At 50.5% G+C, this 19,988-nt stretch overlaps 1 protein-coding gene across 1 annotated transcript in view; it reads right to left on the minus strand.

Moving 5' to 3' along the window:
* Positions 1–19,988, minus strand: part of COL6A3 (collagen type VI alpha 3 chain) — an 80,160-nt gene that overhangs the window by 17,602 nt on the left and 42,570 nt on the right. Inside the window, 23 exon segments of the mRNA NM_001103215.1 lie at positions 424–520; positions 2,026–2,519; positions 2,732–2,768; positions 2,852–2,884; positions 4,370–4,432; positions 5,160–5,222; positions 5,683–5,718; positions 6,140–6,190; positions 7,649–7,711; positions 8,655–8,717; positions 10,205–10,237; positions 10,239–10,268; positions 11,334–11,396; positions 11,987–12,022; positions 14,544–14,597; positions 14,986–15,051; positions 15,664–15,726; positions 16,182–16,235; positions 16,356–16,400; positions 16,495–16,521; positions 17,237–17,308; positions 18,216–18,269; positions 18,715–18,807. Of these exon segments, the coding sequence (NP_001096685.1) occupies positions 424–520; positions 2,026–2,519; positions 2,732–2,768; positions 2,852–2,884; positions 4,370–4,432; positions 5,160–5,222; positions 5,683–5,718; positions 6,140–6,190; positions 7,649–7,711; positions 8,655–8,717; positions 10,205–10,237; positions 10,239–10,268; positions 11,334–11,396; positions 11,987–12,022; positions 14,544–14,597; positions 14,986–15,051; positions 15,664–15,726; positions 16,182–16,235; positions 16,356–16,400; positions 16,495–16,521; positions 17,237–17,308; positions 18,216–18,269; positions 18,715–18,807 (1,690 nt within the window).

Here is a 19,988-nt window from a genome sequence, read left to right on the forward strand (position 1 = left end):
AAGAAAAGAAAAGAAAAGAAAAGAAAAGAAAAAGAAAAAGAAAAAGAAAAAGAAAAGAGAAAAGAAAAAAGAAGGAAAGGAAAAAAAACTATTTCTTCACCACTCTTCGAATAAATGCGTTCCAGAAAGTCACAAAGACAGATCATTGAAATTTGGACGCCAAGGTCAAATAGAAGCAGAGCCTACTTTCTCCTTTATTTCCCATAAAATGAATCATTCCCTGTCAAAGAGAAGCTCTGTTTAAGGGGTTCCACTTTCAGTAGGAAACTACTTATATGGGAATTACACCGGTAAACGTGAGGCTTTATGAATCTTCCTTTAACTCTAGCCCTTTATATGGATGGCGAGGATTCATTCGAATGCTACTCCGTGGATAGCACAGTACGCGTTGTAACGGATGTTCCTGCTAGGGAAGCCCCTTACCCAGGCAAACGTGGCAGGTCAGGACATTCTTCAAGAAGTCCGTGAGGTCTCTCCTAGCGGGTAGGACGAGCGCGTGCCCCACCGCTGTGTTATTGATCTGGTTTAAACAAAAGAAAATGCTTGGTAGGAGTGTCCATGGTAAGTAACTACTGGAAAATGTAGCTGAGGAAGAGAGTCACATCAGTAAAATAAACTTTCCAACAGATCAGTATCTCCTCTGGGCAGGTGGGGGGTTGGGGAGGAGGTACTGAGCCTAATCGGACAACCCAGATTTTCCTCTGTGGAGATGAGCTGCAGTTCAGATCCCACTCTTGCACTTCCTGCCAGGCCTGCAGGAAGATTATTTAACTTGTCTGGGGTCCAATTTCCTCAGCTGTGAAATGAGGAGACTCCTAAACTCCTCATGTCCAATTAGATAATGCATGTAAAAGGCCTGGGCTAGCCTCTAGGAAATAATGGGCACTTCTGTAGAATGGTTGTTTTCCTCAATCATTCCAGCCACTGACAATCATTAGCTCCATCCTCTCCCACTCTCCCAGGCCCAGAAAGGGATTTCCCGACAAAGCAAGTAATAACATCACATCTAGAAGATTCAAGAAGTCTTGCTTATCATCATGGCACCTAGGACACCATCCCTAAGCAGTCATTTAATGAATAATTACATTTAATTAATGAATGAATAATTGACTTTTCAAACTTGCTGAAACAATGCTGTCAAGAACCCTGTGATTCTGGGTTCTTCAGCCCAGGGGAGGGCCAATGTACATAAATGACCCCTTGCGAGGGTAGACAGCTGGAAGCCCAAGCTCAGTACGTTGTGCTCAAACTGGCTTATGGTTTGGCCTGAGAGATGGCACCAAAAACCAGACTGTCTTTCACTGACACAGGCAGTGGTAAGACCATAGAATACCCAGTCTAGAATGACAGATGCTAGAGACCATCCCTTCCCGACCTCGTCTTTCGCAGTCAAGAAATCTAAGACCCAGACAAGTTAAAGTGACGTGACCATATTACTTGTGGTGACTTGAAGCTATAAAGTGGATGGGTTGGATCTAGGGCTCTTGCCCATCATGCCCACCACCCCACTCATCTTGAGCAATGCCACCAGAATGGGCATTGAATAAATATTCATTGATTAATTAGCCAATCATATTTATTATTGTAACAATTAAACAAGCTATTTAAGCGAATGACAAGGGAGCACTCTGCAGCTTCGCAGCAAAGGCTGACCCTTGGCTGCCATCCTGGCTGGAGAAAGACTCAGAGAGGGGGGTGTAGATGGGGGTGCTGGGATCACTGACACTTGGGGGACCTCATTGGAAGACTGTAGGCCTCAGGGTCAGCCCTGGGAGGGTCTCCTCCAGCATGTGAGGGGGGACCCTGTGGCAATAAATCACAAGGCCTGTGGCTGTCGCTCTAGTGCCAGAGCCACCCGGCTGTCCTGGAAATCTCACTAGAGTAGTCGCCAATCACAACAGCCTCCTCCAGGAGCTTTTGGAAACCATGGCATGAATTCATCAAGGAGGTACCAGGTGCCCGAGAAGCTTCTCAGAGCCCAAGAAGAACTGAGGGAAGAGTCAACAATGCCCCCAGGGCACAGACCTGCAACGCGTTGACCAGCTGCCGGTCCTCCTGGCTCGTGAGGAACAAGGGTGTGATCCCTGCATCCGAAAGCTTTAGCACAGCCTCCCTGAGCTGTGGGGAGGCCCTCGTGGGCTTATTGCTGAAGAAAACAGCCACTTTTCGCATCAGGAATCCGTTTCTCACTCGCTTAAACGTGTTTCTGGCCACAAAGGACATGGCCGTTTCCAGGCTCTGCTGCTTGGATGTCAGCGCCACCTGAAGGTTCTTGATCTTGTCCAGAAGGACTGACTTCTTCTTGGAGTCGGCAAACCGGATCTCCGTGGTCACCTCGTTGTTGTAGGTGACCACGGCCACACGCGCCCCCCGCGGGCAGTTGCTCTCGGCAATGGTCAGGTCGCCCACAAGCTTCAGGACCACGTCCCTCATCCGGCTGAAGGTGTCTTGGGTGACCCCCTCTGAGGTGTCTAAAGCAAAGGCCAGCTCCGTCGGGAAGACGGGGCATTCCAGGGGCCCTGTGGGAAGTGGTGGGTTTCCAAAGACAAGCTTTACTTACTGGAAAAGGGAGGGTCTTCTTTCAGCAGGAGGGTAGTCACACGGCTGGAATCAACTTACCATAGCAGCAAGCTACGGAAGAAAGGAAGAGAACAGTGAATATGGTGACCACATGAGAATGTCAAACGTCCTACCAAATGGGGTCGCGGAGAGTGGAAAATCATGTACTTACGACATTTATCTTTGATGCTCTGGACAAGGGCACATTGCTTTAAAAGGAAAAGAAAGAAGCATGAGGGGGTGGACCAGGGACTCACAGCGCAAGGACGGGAGCTGTACACATGCAACTTACATCCATGGAGTCACCTCTGTTGCCTTTGGGACCCTGCGGAATAAGGAAAGAGGGGATGAGAAGGAGCACAGGTAGGCCGGATGCTGGGGCTGAGGAACCACCTTCGGATCCGAGTAAACCCCATGGAGGAAGCAAAGGTAGACCCTGGCCAACCTTGGTCATTTTCAGGTCCCCTCTTAGATTTGACTTTACTGCTCAAGGACCAATAGGGAGATAACTTTGAAGGCAAGAGTGTTTCCCTTGCAAGATAAATAGCCCTGCACCCCAGAAACCTGGAAGCTCATGACAAATCAAAGGGATCACATATTTGGGCTTGAGGCTACGCATCGCTTCTCCTAAGAAGCACTTCCTTTGCACCTGCTAGCTTAGTACCTCCTGTTCACAGAAGGGACCGTGAGGAGGAGTCATTTAGCTGACCCTGGGCTCCAGAGGGGAAGCACGCCAGCTGGAGTCCATCCCGGAGGAGCCCCAAGAACAGACCCACAACCACCCTCAATCCCTCCTCCCAACCTGTGGCCTCCCTGACGGTCAAGCAGTCATCTTGTGGGCCCATCAAGTGTCTTTCCACGGGACTAGAGACTGGTTTACTTTTAAACACTTCACTTCTTAAAGGCAGCAATCACCTGACTCAGCCTTCACCCAAGTTCAACCAGTAGAATCCCTCAACCTTTCCTTGTAAGAATGATTGTCCATCATTCTTTGAACCTCATCGAATTTAATGTAGGGAGACAATACAGGGAAAGCTTCAAATAAGGAAACAAAGACATTCGTAGTGAAGAGACGTCCTGGAAAGCCTGCAGAAGGTCACCCTCCTGGCCCCCGGTGGCAGGGCACTCGTGGGTTTTAAACCACAAATCAGAAGCTCTCTCGGGCATTTTATAAACCAAAGGAAGTAGTCCACAGACCGACATCTGTCATAAATTATACTACTGGGATCCCTGGGTGGCGCAGCGGTTTGGCGCCTGCCTTTGGCCCAGGGCGCGATCCTGGAGACCCGGGATTGAATCCCACATCGGGCTCCCTGCATGGAGCCTGCTTCTCCCTCTGCCTATGTCTCTGCCTCTCTCTCTCTGTGACTATCATGAATAAATAAATAAAATCTTTAAAAAAAATAAATAAAAATAAATAAATAAATTATACTACTTCTACGATATGCAACCAAGAAGTATTAAAACTTGTACTTTTTTTTTGTCCTGTACACAAACCTCAAACAAACCTATACCAGGAAGTTATAAAGGCAAATTACAATATACCCTAGACCACAAGGTTCCATAAGAAACTTCTTTTTACAGCTTCTTGTTACTCTAAAACTCAAAACCTCTTTTCTCCATTGTGGTATCAAAAGAAAAGTGGTTTACTTGAAAAAAAAAAAAAAGGCAATAACAATACAAATGCAGCAGCCCTCTCTTGAGGAGAAGGGACAGTGGAAAGTTTATAAAGAGGCATGTGTAAAGCATCCAGTCCCAGTCCGGTGGCTAGATCAGAATTCGGGGGGTGGGGAGAAGGGAAGGTACTTACAGATGGTCCTGGGTAGCCAGGGTCTCCCTTCTGCCCAATTGCGCCCGGAGGTCCTGAATTTCCCTAGAAAGGACAGAACAAACATTGCTCAGCTATGGCAGGAGATGAGGAATCCCCATCTCCTATGGTTGGAAGGGGGCAGTGAAGGTGATCTAATTCAGCGTTCCCCCGTCACCATGAGAAATCTCTCCGTCAGATGCTTGCCCAAGAACCATCAATAAGACTATCCCTGGATGGACAAGAAACCAAAAAATGGCAATTAATCAGATCACTATTCAGTGGAGACAACCAATCTAATGTATTGAAACCCACCTCGAATAGTATGATGATGGAGTCTGGCTGTCTTCACTGAGCAAAGCGACAGGATAAGATGAGGGTTTTAACTGTATTTTAAGCTAAAAACAACAGTTTCCCACATCCAGACCACAATTTGCTAAGTCAAGACTCGGTGTAATCTTAAGAGGGTGAGTAAACATCCATTGAAGAGAGTAATTCAGAGCTAAAAGTAGCTTAGGGAAGAGGACTCTAATGGTGGGGAGGAGGGCAGCGTGTGGTCTCGTAATCTCTGAGATGTGTTAGAGGAAGGCGTTCTCAGAGCCTCCTCACGAGGACGGCATGGCTGACGGAGGACAGAGCAGACAACCACAGAGGGTCCTGAGGACACTGCTCTGGGGCTTAGGATTCCTTCTCTTCTTCCCTAAACTACAACTAGCTAGGTTGCAAGTGAAGAAGAATCATTTTTACTACACATGTTCTCATTCCCCACCTGCCTGCAGGTGGGCAGACTCACCCTTCGGCCTCTGATGCCTTTGGGTCCCGGTGGTCCGCCTGTCCCTGGCTCACCAGGGACTCCCTGGGAAGAGATCCAGAAAGAAATGCATTAGGCTCTGAAATGGAGGGTCTAGCTGAGGGTCCCAGGGGCATCCGGACCATACTTCCTGGGGTAGCCAAGTGGCTCACTCTGATTTACATTCCACTGCCTTCCTAGTCCATTTGTGTCCCTTGCAGTCAGCCTTAGCTTGTTGAACCCGTGGTGACAATACCACACCGATCACAGCATTTTGAGTTTACAAAGTATGTTACTGCTGCGTCATTTCATTTAACCCTCACGGGTCTCGAGGCAAGTGCACACTGTCCCGTCCACCTAACAGATGAGGGCATACCTCAGAGAGGCCGAGGCCTTCCCTGGGTCCTGGTTAGTAAGCAGCTGACCCAACACTAGCACCTCAGTGTTCTGATTTCCAGCCCATGAACACACCAGACTCAGGCACAAACAACAGTGACATTTCACCATTAGGGGAATATTTATTTACCTTTGGACCTGGGTATCCAGGGAATCCTCTTTCTCCCTGTAAGAGAGAAATAAGTAACTCAGCATTTGGTCCCAATTTAAGTGCATCTAAAATACATTATTCTTGAGCTGAAATATATATATATATATATATATATATATATATATATATATATATCACATATATACACACACATATATATAATATATATAATGAAATATATATTTATATATTATGAAATATATGAAATATATATTATGAAATATATATATATATCCCTGGAGTCATCAGGAGAAAAAAATTCTTGATATTACAATAAATATATTATGAAATATATGAAATATATATTATGAAATATATATATATATCCCTGGAGTCATCAGGAGAAAAAAATTCTTGATATTACAATAAAATTTTGAGAAATAAATCTCTAAAAATATAAGTTGTCAGAAGTTCAAAGAACCTAGCAGATACATACTTTTTTGCCTTTGCGTCCTTCACTGCCAACCCCGTCTCTGCCATCGTCGCCCTAGGGGTGGAAAGACAGCAATACTGCAGGCCGCCATGCGGGGCACTGCACAGCCACCTCTGTCTAGAGGCCTGAGCACAGGGTCTTTGGGTCCCTGAAGTGTTCCCAGATCAAGGACGTGTTCCTGCTCCCATCCCATCCTCCAGGTACAAACAAGACTGCATCTGGAAAAGGATGTGCTTAATGGGCTCCTTTGGCGAAATGGTGCTGGTGTGGCACCAATATAAACAATTGACAGCCACTGGAAAGACACCGCTTGGGCATAGAATCACAGACCCACTGAACCCAAGACTCTGAAAGTGGAAAGGATTCCCTAAGGCCACCCTGACTCTGCATCTTTGGGTCTTTGATTCTACTTCAAAGCAAGAATGCAGTCTCTCATGCCTTCCCGAGTGCTCCTGTGCTCAGACTCTGTCCCCTCCCCTCCTAACAGTCATGCCGTAGACTACTTTCATTCCCAACTCCCCCTTCCTGTGCTCTTGGATTGGTCCCATCACCCCCACCATGGGAGATCTTCAGAACTGGATTCCATTAACGATTTCAAAAGATCAGAAGAATGCATGTAAAATATACATTAATATCTCTAAAATGTACATGGAGCGCACTACATAGTTAATTTACGCTTTTGAGCAAACTTTAACAGTGAAAGAGCTGTTGTCCAAAAATTTATGGACACAATCAAGAAGAGATTCCCTGCAATGGTCTGAAGAGATTTTAAAGTCTGATTTTTTTCGCCCTCTGCTCCTGAAACTAACAGTGACAGAAATGGATCTTTTAAATGCCAGAAATGGATCTTTGCCATAGAGAAGTTGCATACACCCCAAAAAATATTTTAAAGTTTGGGATTATACATCAAATAAATCTGGTCCATTTTAGCTATACTGCCTCATTCTTTAAAAATTCTCAATATTCTGTAGACTTCTTTTCCCTGGATAGAAATGTATATTACGAAGATAGAATGTATATTATTCGTGAGCAAATAGATTATTATTATAGATTAGTTTTAAATGACATTTTTAAAAATGAGTTATCGAGGTAGTAACTTTTATTCCTAGGATGTCTCATTCAAAGGAAATGGTTTCAATCTGGATCGAGACCTGAGCAGATCCAATTCCATTTTAACCAAAGGATATTTATTTCTTTGCGGAAAAGCTCCTGCAAGACTGAAAATGAAAGTATATCCCACTTCATCGTGTCCCCACATTCACTTAGGAAAAAAATGGCTTTCCTCAGTCTTCTCTGATGGAATGAAACTGATTTGAAATTCACTTGCTGTTTATAAGCAGAAGGTTTTGCTGTGTTCAATCGGATCCCAAGGACACAAGAAGCAACTATCAAGTTACCCTTATTTGGAACCCAGTTAATGGGCAATGATGAAGCCTAGCCCAGAGCAAGGCCCCCGTCTCCCCACCTCCCGCCTTCTAGCGAAGGATGAGCCACAGCACGTCTTGATCTTACCGTCTCCCCTCGAGGGCCCCGGCTCCCAATGCCTCCCTTCTGTCCCGGCTCTCCAGGCTCACCCTACACAAAAGAAAATTTAAAAAATAAAAAAATAAAAAATAAAAAGCTGAGACAGCGGTGGTTCCAAGGCCAACTTAAAATGTGATTCTAAGCCATTCATGTTCTATGCAATGCTCATGGTAGGGTTGCTGCAAGCTGCTCCCTTCATCTTTTAGATTTTGATAAAAATGATTTTTTTTTTTTTAAATCGCAGTGCTTGTGTGTACATGCCAGGAAAAGAATCCAGGAAAAGTCTGTGTTTGTCCCTTGCATTAGCATGGCATGGGGACATGCTGACGGGGAAGAGAGAAACAGAAACGGGGAAAGAAGCCAGGAAAGTCAGTGGGCATTGAATTCAGCAGGGAAACCCAACAACACCAGCAAGAGACGCAGAGACAAATGTGGATTCACATGAACACATTTCCTTTGTGGAGAAAATGCTGCCCTTCCAGACTGGTTCTGATAAATTGTGGTTTTCTTAAGGCTTACGGAAAGTCTGTTCTCAGACAGCCTTCATGTAACAAGCTGCCGTTATCCAAAACAGTCAGGCATCTGGGCCTCTTGGATAAGCTAAATATGGCCAGCAGAGCTCCGTGTGTGCACTGCCAGTGTCGAAAGGATGCGTGTGCAATGCAGCACAGAAGCTGTGCTAGGCGTCCCCAATCTGCTCGGATGGCTCTGAGGAGCCACAAACCACGCATGAATAGAATCAGGTCATCCACCTGCTGCTGGAGGGTTATGGCCATGAGATAGCCAAGCCACTGAGTACAGCCCACATGTTCCCTTGGGGTGGGGACAAGACAGGGATCCCACGGGCCAACCTGGCTGGCGACAGGGGAAGCTGGGTGCAAGCAAAGCAGGAGGGCACAGGGACAGGAGAGAGAGAGAGAGAGAGAGTGAGGCCACGGAGGGTCTGGCTGGGCTTGGGCCTCAGGAAATGAGTCCTACTTTTGTCAAGACGCACCTTTCTTCCCAGGGGACCGATCCTGCCACGCTCCCCAGGAACGCCTGTGGTCCCTCCGCCTCCCTGCAGCACGAGGAGAGAGGAGCGTGTCGATGAAACATTCACCCTGCAAGCCCAAGGGCCTGAACCCTGCCCTCCCCCGACCCCGCTGCACTCAGGGCCACGCACGGTGCTGGAGACCCAAATGCACGCATGCACAGACACCACTTATGCAAACTGAAAGTATCACCTGATCGCTCAGCACCTGTTTCCCCGGAGGAACACATGCTGCTGTTACCAGTCACATACCCCGAGGCCCTGACCAGAGAGGACCAGCACCCGGATATTATGTGGCTTTGTTTCCCTGTCCACGCCTGCACACTGACCCCTGGGTACACAGGTGTGGAATCCTGTGTCCCTGTATCCACTGAGGGAGCAAATAAATAATGAAGAAACAGCTCTTCAAATGGAGCGCAGCCCCCAGAGCCCGGAAATGACCAGAACAAAGATGCCAACAACAGGGGGTAGCAGCTACTTGGCATTGGTGACCGTTTGAAGAGCTTCACCTCACCCCCACTCCACCGTAAGCTCTCGACCAACCAGAGCTTAAATGATGTGAACAGAACCACAGGAGCTTTGAAAATAGGGATTTCTCAGTTTGCAGACCGGGGAAGGATGTCTAAGTGAACAGAGGTTCTCACAAAGTTTCTGCTTCACTGTCCGACCTTTTGTTCCTTTAAGGAGCAACAGGTCAATTCTTTGCCAGTTTTCGGTCACTATCGGTTTTCCATAACAAACGACAGGGGAGCTCCTGTGTCAGACAGGAGGGACGCCCGAGGGTGCAGCGCTGGGTGCTGGGTCCCCACTCAGCTCTGACACATTTCTGCTCATCGTCACCAACCACAGAGATGATGTTCATGCCTGTGGCCATGCAAGTATAAGGAGCAGCTTCTGTGTCAGACCTGAGGATGGGGAACGCCTCACACAAAACACCGAACCCCAAGGCAATGTCAAGGGGCCACCTGTGAAACAACTTGGCATTAGCGGAGAATGTGGGCAGATTGAGTTAGATCTTAAGTGGGTCTAATCCTCAGACTTTGGAGATGCAGGGCGGCCCCTCTGTGCTCACCACCCAGCTGGGCCCTGTTTGGAAGGAGCAGCACTAGGATTTAGAAACCGCCGGAGGAGCACCCGGGTGGCTCAGCAGTTGAGCATCTGCCTTGGAGTTCCAGGATCGAGTCCCACATCAGGGTCCCTGCAAGGAGCCTGCTTCTCCCTCGGCCTGTGTCTCTACCTGTCTCTTTCTGTCTCTTTATGAATAAATAAATACAATCTTTGAAAAAAAAAGAAAGAAAGAAAAGAAGCCCCCAGAGCACCAAGCAACAGTGTCTCTTACTTCTTCGGGGAGACTGGCCAGTCGCCGTGAGGACCGAGGCTGACTCAGGGTGTGTGTTGCCAGGGATGAGGCGAGGGGGAGTCTATCTACAGTGACACCATCCACGGGACCTCAGCCTGTGCAGGCCCTGGCTCTCTGCTTAGCTAAAGACAGGGGTGCGATCGAACCGACTTACCCGAGGCCCAGAAATGCCTTGTTCACCGATCAGTCCCTGGAGGACCTGTGGGACCAGGTGGACCCTGAAGAGATAAAATGCCAACGTAAGTGCTGTGTGGAGGTGGCGCTCCATGAGGAAGCTCACTCAGGGTGACACCTGCACATGGCACAGAGCCCAGAGCCCCGTTCTTTTTGGCGCAGCCAGAAAGCCCGCTGGAGACCACGCTCCTGTCTCAGCTGTTAACAGCAGCTCCAACCCAGGACACAAATGGGGAAGTTAATTAAAAAAAAAAAAAATACAAGGAACAAGGGGCGCCTGGGTGACTCAGTCAGTTCAGCGACCAACTCTTGATTTCAGCTCAGGTCCCGATCTGAGTCATGACATGGAGCTCCGCGTCAGGCTCCGTGCTCAGTGCGGAGTCTGCTTCAGTCTCTCTCTGTCTTCCTCTCCCTCTGCTCCTCCCCTCCTCACTCCTTCTCCCTTTCTCTCTTTCTTTCTCTCTTTCTCTTTGTCTCTCTCTAACATAAAGAAATAAAAATCTTTTAAAAAATTACGAGGAACAAGGGTTGAAACAAAAGCTTGTACACAGATGTCCCCGGCAGCACCATTCACAATTTCCAAAAGGTGGAAAGAGTCTGAGTGTCCACCAGCCGACGACTGGGTAAACAGATTGTGGTCTGTCCACGCCGTGGAATATTCCTCAGCCATCGAAAGGAAGGAAGCGCAGACACACACCACTACGTGGATGAAACTCCAAAGCATGATGCTCAGTGGAGGAGGCCAGACACAAGAGGCCGTATATTGTGTGACTGTGTTTACATGAAATTTCCAGAAGAGACAAACCCACAGAGACAGAAGGGAAATGAGTGGTTCCCAGGAGCTGAGGGAGGGGAGATGGGAGTGACTGCGTAACGGGTAAGGGGCTCCTCTGGGGAAGGTGGACACGTGTAGAGCTCAGGGTCACAGCATTGCCAATGGACTATCTGCCATGGAACGGTTCGCTTCACGATGATTAGTTTTGCATCCGATTTTGTAAAATTGACTCTCACCTCATTTAAAGACAAGCAACTAAGCATCCGGGAAACATCACAAGGCATGCAGCCACACCTTGGGCGGGGGTGGTGGGGGTGGGGGTGGGGTTACTGACCTGCGCACCTCGGGCCCCCTGCTCTCCCGCGGAGCCCGGCTGGCCCGGGCCGCCCTTGTTGCCCTTGGAAACAAAAGAAGATGGAGGGGGTGTCAGGATGGTTTTCACCAATGTCAGCCATCTGCTCTACAGTCACACCTGGACAAGGCGACAGGAGAACAGCCCTATGGGGTGGGGGTGGGGGGGTGCGGAGGCCATGGAGGAGGCGGCTCCGGGACGAGACGTTGGGCAGGTACAGCGGTGTCTCTCTGCACTCTTAGGATGGTTTTCCACTCTTTTCACCCTCTGCTCAAGATGGCTTTGGAAAACAAGGTTTGTTTTTTTCTTTTGTTTTGTTTTTTTCATCCAAACCTGTCTTGCCCGGGTGAGCAGATGGACACAGGAAGATGCTGAGACTGGTCAATGACCTGACAAGTGGGCCCATCGGGGATAAGGGATGCCGGACATCGCCTCCTCCATCTCTCGCCTTCGCTTTTGGTCCCTGTCCCCATGGCCCCTTGGTCTCACAAGCCGTTTAGAAGAGCCTCACGTTAAGGAATTGGTAGAGAAGGTGGCTGCAGCTGATCGAGCGCCACGCCTCGCTGGCAAAGGGACAGGGTACATGGGGAGTCATGATGTGATGCTGGGAAAGAGGCACCAAGTTAGAGACCTACCTTCGTTCCTGCTGGTCCCCTTCGGCCAAAGCCACCCTGTGGAGAAGTCACAGAAAGTGAGAGGGAGCCTGGGGACGGAGCCGCTGTGCACCTGGCCGGCCCCGAGCAGACGTGCACGCGCCACCCTTCCTCCTGCCCTCATCTCCGCGAGCTTTTGCTTCCGTGCTGCCCTGTTCACCACCCAGATGGAAGCTTTCAGAGTGACTCCAGACCTGCCAAGCAAAACAATGACTCGTTCTGGCTGGATGATCCCAGCCAGTCTCACACAAGGATGTGAAATGGTAATGTCAACCTGTCTGCTTTACGACCGAGTTCCTAACTGCAGGGCGAAGTCATGAAATATGTTCATTCTCGTGGAAGGGAGTCCCAAGCTCTCCAGATGCTCCCGGCCAAATATAACACATAGTTGGTTAAGTAAAGTATTGGGATTGTGCATATGTGGACCTAAAAGCCCAACTGTGCTTAGTCTGGGCTCATGACTTGGCAACGTCTCCCTCGATGTTCTAGAAGTGACCCTTAATTCAAATAAACGTGGACCTGCTGCATTAAGTCATCCTTTAATCCCAATTTTGTGATGCTTCCTCTCCAGAGCAAAGGTTCAGGATCGGAACTCACGGAGGTCCTGGGTGTATCTTTGCGAGGTAAGGGCTGGTATTCTGGAGACTGTAACACAATAGTTCTGTTACGGGCTTGACGCATCTGCTGCATCAACCAAAGAAACACACTCTTCACTCCCAATGGACAGGCCCAGAGATTTTCTGGGGTGACGGCTTTGCCATTATTCACTGTGATGGCAGCTTCTTTAAGGGAAGACCTTGGCCTCCTTCTATGGATGACACATGGACAAGTGGAGGGGGAAGGGACGGGCCAGGCCACTCCTTCAGAGTAAACAATCTGGCTGGCCTCCCCCAACCCCGGCGAGGGGACATCCTAGAGTATGACTAGAGGCCACCAGTGCTGGATGACGTACAACTGAGGCCAGAGACAGCCTGCAGAAGCCTGAGTGGTAGACTGAGGCATGAGGTAAGGACACAGGTCACCCTGGCATGAGCCTGGCACAGTGAGGTCCTAAGGGAAGGAGGAGGAAGCTGACAACCAGGCCTTCCCCGGCCATCAAGGGAAGAGGCTATGAGAGCCCTTGACCCCGTATCAACTTCAAACCCAAGTGTCTACCTTGCATGTAGAAATCAAACAAATTGGCTGCATGGCTCTATTAATAATCATTTCATGAAAACCAGGTTTGGCTCCCCTCACGACCGGAGCCGTCAGCACATCATGACAGACAATAGAGTATTTCCTCATCGCTTCGTCATCACACAGCTCCTCGGCATTATTCAAATATAATCCTCAGAACATTTAAGACAGCATCTTCAAATTTTGCTTGCCTCTGAATTATAAAAGCATAACCTAAAAGATTATGCCTAGGGGCACCTGGGTGGCTCAGTGGATGAAGCGTCTGCCCTCGGCTCGGATCATGATCTCGGGGGTCCTGAGATCGAGCTTCGCGTTGGGGTCCCTGCTCTTCGGGGAGCCTGCTTCTCCTCCTCCCTCCACCCCTACCCTTGCTTGTGCTCTCTCTTGCTCTCTCTCAAATAAATAAAGGCTTTAAAAATAATAATAAATAATAAATAAATAAATGTGCCCAAGGCATATCATGCCATCATGAGTAAGAGTCACTCCTCCCCAAAAGCGCCCAGTGCAGAGCACACGGCTGATGGTGCCACCACCGGTCCAGCTCCCAATGCGAGGCTGGCACCAGGGAACAGGCGGAGGTGCTGTTGTTGGCTACGCAGCCCAGCCCGGGGTGCTGTGCTGTGCCGCCCGCTGAGCAGAGCCACCCTGACGGCCCCTGAAGATTTATCCGCCTCCAGACCGCTCCTCCCCGAGCAGGGACTCTCTCCCCGCTTCCAGAGCCGAGCTCTGGGTACCCCACCCCACCCCCCCGCCCGGGCCCAGAGCTTGTGTACATAGCTTTGGCTTCAGCCTTCCGCAAGCCTCAGAGAACCTGCATGCAACGTGCCGTCTGGCAGCAGACATTTGTGAAATGTCTTGAAAAAGCAGCTGCAAGATGCGATTCACGAGAAAACAGAATCCGGTTCCGTTGCTTGAACTACAGCAGCACCGACCAACCAACCAACCATTATGACGCCAACACGTACACGACCCGTCGGCCCTCCTCCCCCTAACGCCCTCATTCCCCTCTGTACTCCTGCTTCAGTTTGGATTTTAAAAATATTTAGTGGGATTAAAACCTAGCCAAATACGTGAAAGCAGCGAAGGCATCGCTTTTAAAAGCCTCTGTTGGATGCTGTGCTTTGGACAAGAGGCAAGGAGAACCCCGGGGCGGGAGGAGGGATGGGGCACAGAACAAATGGTGAGCATGAAACACGTCCATAAGCACCAAGATTTGGGTGACAGCAGTTTCAAGAATCCCTTTAAAGTCCCTAAATATAAAGCTGCTGAGTAACTCTGCCCCAGAGCGCGTTGGTGGGCCACTCAGGCGGCGGCACTTGCTCAATCTCCCCATGGAAGCCCCCAAGCCCCAAGATGCACTCACTTCCTTCCCGGGGTCTCCAGGACTTCCAGACACCCCGTCTCTCCCAGGGAGACCCTGATGGGAGGAAAAATCGGTGTAAGATTCTCAGCTGCAAAGAAGACCATCAAACTCTGCACACTGCACCAGAGGCCGTGGGGAAGGGCGCACACACACAGGGTGGTGGGCTGCTTGGGGGGACCCCTGAGATGTGGGCCGTGCCCGGCTTCGGAAGCCTCTGGCTTCACAAGCACTTTTCACTGATATCTAAGGGGAACAAATTCTGCAGGTAAGTAGCAGTTGCTCCCACTCCCTGTTGGAGACTCCCTTCACCAAGGGGTCTGCACCCCGCGCGTGGGCCCCACAGCCTTGAAGACCACCTCCGTGGCCTCTGCGGCGGCGGTGGGCATGTGGGGAGGGGGCCAAGCACTCAGCCAAGGGGGTCTGGGATTGCAGGGTGTCGTACCATGGGGCCGATGTCTCCAGTTTCTCCTTTAGGTCCTCTCTGCTGACTGTCCCGTCCTGAGTCACCCTGCAAACAACACAGGTCAGGGACATGAGCTGCATGTGCAAGCAAAGGATGCTTTCAGTTCACTTTAGGGAAAGAGATGGAAAAGAAAGGCTTGTGGCTTCTCTCGTTCTGTGACTCTATAAAACCCCATGCCAGGCCAGCCTCCTCTCCTCCGGGCCAGAACCAGGCAAGAGTGACCCTGGGGGATCATCCTTCTCACTGAGGAAGGGCCACCGCCCACCGTCCAGGGCCAAGAGTGGTTGATGACCCCATGGGCAGGCTGTGGGTCGTGGGTGGGATATGGCCGAGGGGCGGCCCCTCAGGGTCTGACGTGTTGGTCACCCCTAATACTTTCCTGACCACTCAGTCCAGCTGGATGAAAGCGCCCTGAGGCCACCTTTTAGGGATACTTCTGAGGTCTTTGTAGGAAAGGCCCTGCAAACACTTTATCTCTGCTGGTAGAGAGCAAACACATCTCCAAAATTGTAGGAAGAGGACAAACCATGTGTGTTACCAACACATGTTAAGGCCATTTCAGAATTCTGGTTTAAAATTCTTCCCTTCAACCCACGTCGCCGAAACCCTCTTCCCCGAGACACGGCTCTCACGCTGCGGGTGAGGACGTCCCCTTACCGGGTCACCTCGAAAGCCAACGTCTCCTCTCTCTCCTTTGACCCCTTTAGGTCCTTTGTCACCCTAAATAAAAAGCCCGAAGCGGAGACAAAAATTAGGTAGGGTTTCCAATTTGTATGTCACCCTTAAAATCACGTACTTTAGGTCGTAAATCTTTAACAGGATAGCATTTCCCATTTGCGCATTTACAGAAAGGTAAAATCACTTCCAGATATTTCTGATTTGTTCTGGTAATCCCAAATATTTACTGGGACCTATTCTGTACCAGACACCGGGGGTTTATTTAAACAGATCACACTCAGCTCGTGCCCTATGAGACATACCCTTCAAACAAACAAAAATATATGATGTAATTGTCACAGCTGATAGAGGACAGAGTGGATGCCAACCCCGGAGGACATCAGAGAAGGCTGCCTGGAGGAAGCAGTCTTCACAGACATGAATTAAACAAGTATGTATTCCTTAGGTAAAATGTTTCTAGTTTTTCCATCATGACAACGCTATGGAAACATACTTACCCTTCTGCCCGGATTCCCTTTCTCTCCGGAAGACCCGGGCAATCCTTTGTCTCCCTGTCAAAGACAATGAGAAAACGTCACCCCCGGCACAATTTCCACCGTAGCCCGAGCTAGGAGCAGCCGGGATGTTCAGGATGAGGACACGGTGTGGACTCCGAGCGCGAAGTCACTTACGTCTTCACCGTCGAGACCGTCCAGCCCGATTTCTCCTAATTCGCCCTGCGGGGAAAGCAAGACACACGGTGAGAAAGGAAAACCCACAGATCCTGAGAATGCGATCAATTTATAAAAAGCTAAAACAAAGCATAGGTACCTTCTCTCCTGGGAATCCGCGAGAGCCCTGGAAGGCAGGGGAAAGGGGGAAGATTAGGTCCTCCCTGGAGGCCACAGAGAAAGGCGGGGGGAGGGGGGGAATCCCTCCTCGACACCTGGATCTGAAATCCAGTGCTCTCAGGACTCATCTGTCTACACTGCCCTCTCTCCATCCCGGCGGGGTGGGGTGGGGGGGATCCTGAAGCTAATTTCCCTGGGCCTGAGCACCTGCTGCTCTAGGCTCCCTGGGCAGGAGGGCACCAGGCTCCAAGGTCCCTTTGTGACTTTACGGCCCGGTGGCCTCTTACCTTCAGCACCTGCTTTCAAACATCAGCAAACGGAGGAGACAGCGCCTCCAAGCACTTCCCACAAGGAACCTTCCAGCGTGTGCCTGGCACCCTGGCCCCCCAACACTTCTCTGGCTCCTCTCGGGGCCCGGGGCTAGAGGCACAGGCCACCGGCCCTTCCCCCACCTGGCCTCGTGACCGCCCCCTGACTTCCTCAGGCTCCCTGCCCGCGGCAGCCTGGGCTGCTGGACCCGCCAGACCTTGGACCCGGCCTGCAGTTGGAGCCCCTGGCTGCTGAGGCCTCCGGGGCCTTCTTCCCCAGGGAAGCATTTGGGGACAGCGTCTCACTTCTGCACGTGCCACTGAACGCCTCTGCCTGCTGGGGCCCTGGTGCTGTGGTCACACACATGCACACACATACACACACACACGCACACACACACACACACCCTGTACCTTTATTCCTCTCTGCCCGGGGCAGCCCTGGAAACCTTGAGTGCCGTTCACGCCAGGAGGACCGCGCTCACCCTGCCGGGAGAGACAAAGCCATTTACAGGTTGGAGCTCCTTGTCACCATGCCTCCACTGAGTTCGCTTCACCAGGAGAGGCGTTTTCTAGAAAGTAGATTTCCCCGGCAGGGATGCTGTTCGATCCTGGTCAAGCCTTCGGCACCCCTGCACCCCCAGCCCTGGGAGGTTCCCACCCCTTGAGGGAGTGGGCCCTGGAAGGTCTGCGGCTCAGAAGGTACTTCCCTGGAGGACCAAGGATGGGCAGGCCTCTGGGTACCAGGTGCTAGGAGAACCCTGGGCCTGATGGCTCCTGCACACCGTCCCTGGTTCCTAGCTCCCCAGAGGGTCCCGGGGTTGGCACTGCCTGCTGGGACCCCATGACTTCATCTGCTGTCCACCGGCCTTGTCCCCCGATCTCAGGGCTGGGCCTCTTTCTAGTGTCCCCAAGCCTCTCAGACCTCATCTGTCCCAGGACCTGCTTCCCGAGCCCCCAGCTGCACCCTTAGGTCACCCAAGTCGGCAAACCTCCCTTAAAGGCCGTAACCCCGACAACAGCCTGATTAGGCTCCCTCCGCCCTGCCCCAGCTCACTCCCGTCTCTGCTTGGACTGGACATCTGCATTTGCTGGACCCCAGGCATGGCCTATTTGGTGTCCCCCGGCCTCAGAGGCCATCGAGTCTCTCCCTCTGAAATAGAACGAGGAAGAGCCCTGCACAGCACGTCCACGTGTGTCACGTCCAGTCATCCCCCTGTGCCCTGTGCCCCACAGCGTAGAGATCTGAGTTGTCACAGAAGTCAGAAACGAAGGTTTTCCTGGTAGGAAAATCACTGGAAATGCAACAGATCATGAGCCCCACAATTCAACCCCAATGTGTGAGGAACAAAGAGGGAAGACAAGCTTAAAGAACAAATCATCTTGTACTTACGGGTCCACCCTCGTCGCCAGGATAACCTCGATAGCCATCTTCCCCAGGAATACCCTAAAACAGAAAGAGTGATTCCTCGGTGAAAGCCTCTAGTTTTCTTTGTTCTACCTTCAAGCATCTCCCCGACCCCGTTCCTTTGATAGAGCAGTGCCACCACTTAGCATGGCGTTAGCTGTTCCCTTGAACTTGGGCTTCCATTCATCATTCCAGCGCCATTCATCTATCAGGATCTTGAAGGCTCTCAAAATCCTGTCCGCTTCCTTTAACTTAGATGCAAAGGCTAAGATTCCCTGCTGACCCTCCGCGGAGAGGCTGCCAGTACGTGATGCCCACCGATATGAACTTATTTCATAAAATGAAGAACCAAAGCACTAAAGAACAGATCCCCTCTTCCTGAGGAAAGAAAGAAGGCAGGCGGGCATCCAGTGTCCCTCAGGCCTCCTGTTGCAGGGACTCTGCTGAGAGCTGGCCCCAGGTGTAAGAGGCACAGCCACCTTACCTTTGGCCCGATGCTGCCAATGGGCCCGCGGTCTCCTCTTTGCCCGGAGCATTTGCAGGGAACTCCGCAGCAAGCTTTCTCAGCGATGTTGTCCTACCAAGAAGAAAAGAAAGTTCAAGTCCTAACAAATGCCAAGAAAAAAAAAAAAAAAAAGCATATATAGGCCATGAAGGGAAAAAAAAAATCTGATGTGCGTGGATTCCACAGTGAGAGGTGAAGCTCTGCCCACGTGGCCCTCCCTCTGAGACGGGCCCAGCAGTCAGATGGCAGTGGGAAGTCACACACGGGGACGTGAAGAGCCACCAAAGTAAAATAGATCTTATTCATGGCATCACTTTGGGCTGGGCCTTATTTCTAAAAGTTTCCAATGTCCATCTTCAAATTTCACACATTAAGCATGAGAGACATATTTTCAAACTCTAAAGAGCAAGACCTAAGAAGCAAGTCGCATATGGCCCGGATGGAAGGATCCCCCAAATCTCCTCAGAACCATGGTCAGAGCACAGACCAGGGTGCCAGGACGGAGGAAAATAGGGAAGAGCCACATGTGGGGCAAACACAAGTGGTCCCTGCCACCACCCTGGGTCACCAAGGAGGCCACACTCAGCAGACACCCTCGATGGTCCCTTCCCATCCGAGCCCCTGACTTTACGGGGAGAGTGCATGCCCAAGAAACATTTCCAGCTGCTACACTCATGGTGGTCAAACACTTTCCTTACAGTGGGCTTCTCAGAGTTTTCACTTTATTCCACGTTCCAGATGTGTCAACTAACACAACCTCCTACCACCCAATTAAAAAAAAAAATTCTAATTCCAGCCTTGGGAAGAATGCAAGAGCGAAAAAGGGACATTCAATTCATCCCACGGCCTGCTATTGCCACCAGCAAACAGTCCCTGAGTTGACCACTCAGCCCCACGTCCCCCAAAGGCCCACCCACTGCCAACCCTGGAGCTAGCATCTGCAGCCAAGAGAGGCTGAACCCAAGCATTAGGAAACCTCAGGGATCCCCTCCACCTGCTCCAAAGGAAACTAGGAGAGAGGCCATGGAGATGCTTCTCTGCCCAGAAATGATCTCTCTTCTCCTGCGTTGCCTTGTTTTCTCATGCAAGCTTTCTGATGCTGACAACCTGATTCCCATTTGCGGACAGTCACTCTGATGTTTTGCCTTCCCGACAGTCTTATGAAGGGCAAAATGCTCGCAAAAGGGAACTGAGGAAATCGCCGGGTGATGCCACCAGCGTACCCAGAGAACCACTGTCCCGCTGGCCACTTT

This window comes from Canis lupus, chromosome 25 (genome assembly GCF_011100685.1).
Source record: "Canis lupus familiaris isolate Mischka breed German Shepherd chromosome 25, alternate assembly UU_Cfam_GSD_1.0, whole genome shotgun sequence".
Taxonomy (NCBI): Eukaryota; Metazoa; Chordata; class Mammalia; order Carnivora; family Canidae; genus Canis; species Canis lupus.